Source organism: Microtus ochrogaster, unplaced genomic scaffold (assembly GCF_000317375.1).
Source record: "Microtus ochrogaster isolate Prairie Vole_2 unplaced genomic scaffold, MicOch1.0 UNK13, whole genome shotgun sequence".
Taxonomy (NCBI): domain Eukaryota; kingdom Metazoa; phylum Chordata; class Mammalia; order Rodentia; family Cricetidae; genus Microtus; species Microtus ochrogaster.
Window position 1 is genome coordinate 3,859,186 of NW_004949111.1, and position 8,404 is coordinate 3,867,589.

General features: G+C 35.5%; 1 protein-coding gene across 1 annotated transcript in view; it reads right to left on the reverse strand.

Moving 5' to 3' along the window:
- LOC101997307 overlaps nucleotides 1–8,404 on the reverse strand; it is a 453,400-nt gene that overhangs the window by 21,693 nt on the left and 423,303 nt on the right. Inside the window, exons 21-22 of the mRNA XM_026789039.1 lie at nucleotides 4,417–4,481; nucleotides 2,867–2,967 (exon numbers count right to left, since the gene is read on the reverse strand). Of these exons, the coding sequence (XP_026644840.1) occupies nucleotides 2,867–2,967; nucleotides 4,417–4,481 (166 nt within the window). The remainder of the gene's footprint in view (nucleotides 1–2,866; nucleotides 2,968–4,416; nucleotides 4,482–8,404) is intronic.

Consider the following 8,404-nt stretch of genomic DNA (forward strand, 5'->3'; position numbering starts at 1 on the left):
CATTCAGTTATCTATCACACCATTCTTGTTTTCTCATGTCAAAAACTACTGACATGTGTGGGTATCATAGTGGAATGTTGTCATATGCTTTTCTTCTTTTCTTTGTTGCATTTCGCATATCTGCTGGTCCGTATCGTCCCTCTGCTCTGTAGTTTTCCTCATTTGCACACTGTTTTAGTCTTTTTCTTTTATGTGGGTTGTTCTTCACTTGGATTTTTGATGATTATCCTACTTTAAGAAATCTCTACCAGATAAACAAAAACATTATTTTTGAATACACACGAGATCATTAATGTTTCTTATATTCTCTTCTATTAAGTATTTTAACTTTAACATTGTTAAATTGTGTTGACAAAACAGTAAATGTTAACTTGGGTTTTTGTTCAGTAAGAAAGCCAACCACAGTAACAAATATGCTGATGTGACAACAGCCCCAGTATTAGCCACAGGAGAAGAGACTGTTTACTTAACCTATGCCCCTTTGAATTTTAGAAATAGTTAGGAAAAATGTAGTATATATTGCTTTTGTTTTATTTTACTTTAAGGATTAAGAGTATCACTATTTAAATTATGAAATGAGGAAAGAATAAAGAAGGGAATAAGGAGTAGAATAAGAATAAAGAAATGGTAGTGGCAATTTCATTTATATTTTAATAAATAAATCTTGCCTGAAGATCAGAGAGTAAAACAGCCCCAATGGTCAGCCTTACAGACAAGGCCGTGGTAACACACACCCTTAATCTCAGTAGCCACACTAATTTGCCATAGTAACCGGGCAGTGAATGCCTTTAATTCCAGTGGTGCACACCTTTGATCCCAGCCCTAGAGAGAAATATAGGATGGGAGGAGACAGCTCACAGTTTCATTCTGAGATTGCTGGAGGACTGAGGGCAAGGTAAGACTCAGTGACTGGCTCTTTTGCTTTTCTGACCTTCAAGTTCAACCCCAATTTTTCTCTCTGAGATTTTATTAATCATACTTCAAAAACTATATGGGTTAGAGGTATGAAAGGCAACTTAGGTAGGGGTATTGAGAATGCTCGACTTCTGATTCCCTTCCAATACTTCTGCTTCTACCTCCTCAGTCTGGTGTAGCTTGGAATGTATTGTTCATATCTTTGTGCTGTGCCATTTTCCACATTTTGCCATGGCTTTCCCAAAATTTCATGTATTCTTTGCTAGGTAAGGCCATATTATAGCTGGAGGGAAAGAACATTGCAGATTTCTCAATTGTAGGGTCCCTTACTCCTCATGGTGGACTGGGTTTAGCTGCCGTAGAGCTCTTGCCAATTCCACATAGTATCATGGCCAGTCTGATTCTCAGGGTAATGACAGGGAAGGAAGATTATGGGTGTTAGAAATATTTCAATTTCAGATCCCTCTACCCGTTTTCTGGAAGGTGTCATACATTTGTTGTTCCTGTAGAGGTGAGCCTATTTGGGATGCTAGCAGTATGATGCTGCTTTACATGGGCCATATTTTTATAACTCAATCACTCCTTTCTTTTTTCTTTCTGTTTTATTTCCTCCCATTTTCCTTCTTTCCTTTATCTCTCCTTCATTTCTTTTTCTCTTTCTGTTTCTTATTGTTGTGAAGAGATACCATGACCATGGCAACTTTTGTAAGAAAAACATTTAACTGTGGCTGGTTTACAATTTCAGAGCTTTAGTTCAGTATCATCTTTGTGTGACTGGGCAGTGTGTGAGCAGACATGGTGCTGAAGAAGGAACTGAGAGTTCTACATCTTGATCTTCATACACCAGACTATAGACTTCTGGGAATGATTTATGCATACATGAAACCTCAAAGCCCGCCTCCATAGTGACACGCTTTCTCCAACAAGATCACACCTACTCCAACAAGTCTACACCTCCTAATAGTGCCATTCTCTATGGGCTAAGTATCCAAACATGAGTCTTTGTGTGTGGGGGCATACCTATTGAAACCACCACACATTCCTTCCCTTTTTCTTCTCTTTTCCTCTTCTTTTTTCAATCTCTTTCTTTCTTTCCTTGTCCCTTCCCTCCTATCCTTCTGTCTTGTTCCCTCCTTCCCTTTCCCTTCTCCTTCTCTCTCCCTCTTGTTTCAATGTTATCTTCACTAACCTAGAACTCACCATATAGCATAGGCTGGACTTGTGGTAATCCTCCTGCCTCCAATTTCCAAATGCTGGGATTATGGACTTTATCTAGTTTACTACAGTTATCTTCTAAAGTCTGTGTTATATAGCATCTAAAAATGTGAAGAAAGGGTTCCAGAGATGGTTCAGTGGATAATGGTGCATCCTGCCAACCCTGCTGTCTTAATTTCAGTTCTGGGACTCACAGGGTAGAAATGTTCTCTGAAGTTTACACAAGCACTGTGGTACACACACACACACACACACACACACACACACACACACACACCCTAAATGAAAAGCAAAGTCATCAAGAAAATAAAAAGAAAGCTACCTGAAGCTATAGACTATTGAGATTCTTTTGTAAACTAATTATAATAACATTTTAATAAGAATTTTATTATCTGAAAGTATATTTATTATGCTTAACTTAGTTTAACACCACCCTTTCAACAGTCAAAATAAAAACCAGTATGTTCAATGTCCACCCATCAAACCATTGTTAATTACATTAACTAGGACATCAAAGTGAAAGGGGAAACTATCCTAATTTTGTTATTATTCCTCTATGGATTTTTCTATTATTTAGAGGAATTAATATTCCATATTAAGAATTTTATATAGAATCTTTGAATTATGACATGAATATACTTTTTTACACTGTTGACAATACTTTTAAGTAATAGAAAGTCTGAGTTTTCCAAATTTAACTGCCATTAATCAATATTGAAACAGCAATATTACTTACTGTAGTTTCTTCTTGGCAGTAGTTACACCAGATCACAGGGAAGTTTCTCTTCAAGGACATAAGACACTTTTCATAAATCATAGCACTCACACGTCTGTATTCTGTAAGAAAATATAGGGTTATGAATCTGAAGACTCTATTAACACCAAACTTGGTGATTGGCAAATTTTGTGATATCATTACCTATACATTAGAGTTTGAATAGAAGTAATATAACACATCTTAAAATAAACATTTTTATTCTCTTGTCTTCTATAAATAGCCTATTTAGTGTAGACCTCAGACCACTGTCTTTAACTCATATTGATATTTTGGTTATATAGCTATTGATTTTGCTGCATCTAGGATTTGTACTATATGCCAATATTGTTTTCTGGGGCTATTTTAAAAAACTGAGCTCAAGTATGCAAACAGTAACGAGTAGTGAGCATAGTATGGAGATCTTGTCCTGTCCCACTCTTCATTATTGAGTACGTGTGTGCTTCTGTGTATTGGCAGAATAGTCCCCCCAAAATTAACTACCTTGAATAGCTCTTTAAGCAATTTTACTTTTTATTTACTCCTACTAATGGACTCTGCTTTAAGCATGTAATGCTCAAATTCTTCAGCAAAATTTTAATGTAATTAATTATCAGCAAACATTACAACTTAGTAAATCACTTGTAATTGCATTTTGAGAAATATACAAAGAAGTGAAAATATGTATTTTCCCCCTTTAGCCTTTCCCATTTTTATTCTTTTTTTCTTACTTTCAGATCATATTTCCTGAGGTATTTTTAAAAATTATTGGAACAGTACATGTAACAATATTTTTCAAAGTGATTTTTGTTTCCTTGGTTTCAAGAAAATTATTAATTATTTCACTATGGCTGTAAGTGATCATATTATATTTATTCATTTTGGAGGGAACCAAGAATCTCTAGGTACTGCTTCCCATTCTCAAATTATTTATATAGAAAGAATACAATTATATTCAGTATTACATGAGAGCATAGACATGATTATCTACTATATTCATAATTATGAAATCATTAGTGTACATGTCAGGCATTTTCAATTATGTGCCATTCAGCAAAGAAAGTAATAACGTTGAAAAAGAAAGTTGCACCTATAAAATTCTCTCTAATGGATGATATATTTACTTTGGTTTTATATGTTACTTTCAGCCAAGTTTTATAATAAAAATATTTTGATACTATTAAATGTTTCTTTAATAAATATTTGAATAGTAATTGTCTTGTATTTGATGAATACATTATGGTAAAACTTCTGTTAATTTTCAGGCAATATCATGTATGGAAAGCTGTGATAATGATAAATTTATATTTAAACGCATTTCTGCGTTTTTGGTGGTGTGTATGTAAGGGTTCAAGACAGGGTTTCTCTGTGTATCTTTGACTGTCCTGGAACTCAGACCAGGCTGGTCTTGCACTCACAGAGATCCACCTGCCTCTTCCTCCCAAATTCTGGGATTAAAGGTGGGTGCTACCACCACCTGGTTTATTCATGTATATTAATGGAGTAAGCATTTGGAACTTTGAAATCATTACCTGCATTAGCAGCAGCATCTCCAAATGAAGAACCGAAGGCTAACTCTAACATCTGACAAACCCAACTGAAAAAAATAAGGGGAGAGGGGAGAAGGCATCAGCTAATGGAACAGTCAATATTATATATGATATGATATTTACAAAAGGTAAGAATTGCTGTTATTTTCATTGAAACATATTAAAATTCAAAAGGATAAAGCTTTCACATCAAAAGTCAATGGTGTCTATAAATATTACCCATTAGGAAGAAGTTTTTTTAAATATAGTTCCAACTAGAATTAAAACAAAGATCATAATTTGAGGCAAGAATAAAAATCGCAGAAGCATCTCTCATTATGACATAAAAGAAAACTGTATCACTGAAGGTTTCAAACCTTCTAAATTATATCATCAATAAGAAAATAAATTGCTCATGCGAATAATAATATTTATGGCCAAATTCTCTAGATGAATTAGAAGTGGCATGATGCTGTATGAAAATATGAAACTAAGTCACAATTTCTTATTCTAATATACATGACTCATAGTATTAAAGTCATGATAAATACTAGTAACCTAAAAGTATGTAATGACTTGTTAGACAGTATCTGAGCAATTTTTACCAAGCAAAAGTTTTGTCTCTGGATGTCTAAAATAACAACATTACTCTTTCTACTAATTTAAATATCATTTTAACTTTTTCTAATTGATTTCAGTTAAATTCAGGAATTTGTATGTGAGCACCAAGAGATAAAGAAGTAACCAATTTGGCCTTGGCCAGCAAGTGGCCCTGATCCAGTACCAGGAGATCCATCCGGAGGGGTAAGTGTGTGCCCGACTGGCCAGCTGGGCACCCTGGAAACCAAATTCAGGCACCCTCTAATCCCCTAAACTTTCTGACCACTCAGCAGGGCTTCTACATGGCTACTGGCTTTCTCTACTTATGCCATCTCAGCTCCCCACCAAGCACTCCTTTCCATCTGCGGGGTCATTAGATCCACCACCACAGCCTACTTCAGGGAGGAGAGGATCTGAGAGCCAACTCTAGTGCTGAGGGGACCTAAGAGAGGGCAGAAAAAGGAAAAAAAACCCAAGTACACAGTTAGCCACAGCAAAGATCAGACCAAGCAGTCGAGACTTTCCTGACCACATTTGAAGGAAGAGATAGGCAGGTGCCAATGCAAAAATTCCTCCAACAACCTGAAAAACAACATGATAACACCAGAATCAAGCGATCTTGCAACAGGAAGACTTGAAAACCATAATCCAGAAGAAGAAAAAGAAATCAACTTTAAACGTAACATTATGAAAGTGATAGAGACCACTAAACAAGACACGAAAGACTCCTTTAAAGAAATGGATGAGAAGACTAACAAGAAGTTAGAAGAAATGAATAAATCCCTCAAAGATACCCAAGACAAAGCAATCAAACAGGTAATGGAAACAGTTCAAGAATTGAAAACTGAAATGGAGGCAATGAAGAAAACACAAACCGAGAGATGGCAGGATATGGAAAAATCTGGGTAAACGAACAGAACTACAGACACAAGTATAACCAACAAAATATAAGAGATAGAGGAAAGAATCTCAAACGCTGAAGATACTATAGAGGAAATAAATGCACTGATCAAAGAAAAGAGCAAATCCAACAAATTCTTAACACAAAACATCCAGGAAATCTGGGACACCATGAAAAGTCCAAGCCTAAAAATAATAGGGGTTAAAGAAGGAGAAGAATTAAAGCTCAAAGGCCCAGAAAATATATTCAACAAAATTATAGAAGAAAACTTTCCAAACCTAAAGAAGGATATTCCTATGAAGGTACAAGAAGCATAAAGGGCACCGAATAGACTGGATGAAAAAAAAATCATCCCCTCGCCATATAATAATCAAAAGACAAAACATACAGAATAAAGAACGAATATTAGAAGCTGCTAAAGAAAAAGGTCAAGAAACATATAAAGGTAAACCTATCAAATTACACCTGACTTCTCTATGGAAATCATGAAAGCCAGAAAATCTTGGATAGATGTGCTGCAGACACTAAGAGACCATGAATGTAAGCCCAGACTACTATACCCAGCCAAGCTTTCCTTCACCATAGATGGAGAAAACAAAATATTTCAGGATAAAAAGAAAATTAAACAATACGTAGCCACAAACCCAGCCTTACAGAAAGTACTAGAAGGAAAATCACAACTAAAGGAAGCCAACAACACCCATAATAACACAGACATCTAAAAACACTCCAACAGCAAAACTCAAAGAAGGCAAACACACAACCTCTACCACCAAAAAAAAAAAGCTGGAGTTAACAACCACTAGTCATTAATATCACTTAATATCAATGGACTCAATTCACCTATAAAAAGGTACAGGTTAACAGAATGGATATGAAAACAGGATCCAACATTCTGCTGTTTACAAGAAACACACCTCAACCACAAAGACAGACATTATCTCAGAGTAAAGGGTTGGGAAAATGTTTTTAAATCAAAAGGACCTAAGGAACAAGTGGGCGTGGCTATACTAATATCTAACAAAATTGACTTCAAACTAAAATCAATCAGAAAAGATGGAGATGGACACTTTATACTCATAACAGGAACAATTCGTCAGGATGAAGTCTCAATCCTTAATATGCCCCTAATATAAAAGCACAGACATATGTAAAAAAAAATCACTGGATCTCAAAGCATACATCAAACCCACCACACTAATAGTATGAGATTTCAACACTCTTCTCTCACCAATGGACAGGTCAATCAGACAGAAACTTAACAGAGAAATAAGAGAACTAATGGAGGTAATGAATCAAATGGACTTAACAGACATCTATAAAACATTCCACCCAAATAGAAAAGAATATACTTTCTTCTCAGCATCTCATGGAATCCTCACTAAAATTGATCACATACTCGGTAAAAAGGCAAACATCCACAGATACAAGAAAAATTTAGTAACCACCTGTGTCTTACCGGATCGCCATGGAATAAAGTTAGAATTTAAGAACAATTCTACCCTCAGAAAGCCTACAAACTCATGGAAACTGAACAGTCAACTACTGAAACACCCCTGGGTCAGGGAAGAAATAAAGAAAGAAATTAAAGTCTTCCTTGAATTCAATGAAAATAAAGACACAACATACCCAAACCTATGGGACACTATGAAAGCAGTGCTAATAGGAAAGTTCATAGCACTAAGTGCCCACATTAAAAAAAAAACACAGAAAGCTCACATTAGAGACTTAACAGCATGGATGAATGCTCTAAAAATAAAAAAAAGAAGCAGTCTCACCCAGAAGACTGGAAATAATCAAACTGAGGCCTGAAATCAAAATAGAAACACAGAAAACAATCCAAAAAAATCAATGAAACAAAGAGCTGGTTATTTGATAAGGTTGACAGACCCCTATCCAAACTAATCAAAAGGCAGAGAGAGAACATGCAAATTAACAAGATCAGAAATGAAAAGGGGGACACAACAACAGACACTGAGGTAATTAGGAGAATCATTAGCTCTTACTACAAATGCCTGTATGCCACAAAGTTGGAAAATGTAAAATGAAATGGACATTTTTTTTAGATAAGTACCATATACCAAAATTAAATCAAGACCAGGTGAACAATTTAAATAGACCTATAAGCCGTGAGGATATAGAAGCTGTCATAAAAAAAAAAAACCTCCCAACAAAAAAAAAAATCCCAGGACCAGATGGTTTTAATGCAGAACTCTACCAGAACTTCCAAGAAGAGCTGATACCTATACTCCTTAAGGTGTTTCACATAATAGAAACAGTAGAGTCATTGCCAAGCGCTTTTTATGAAGCTACAGTTACCCTGATACAGAAACCACACAAAGACTCAACCAAGAAAGAGAAATACAGACCAATCTAACTCATGAACATCAATGTAAAAATTCTCAACAAAATACTGGCAAAGGGAATCCAAGAACACATCAAAAAAATCATCCATCACGATCAAGTAGGCTTCATCCCAGAGATGCAGGG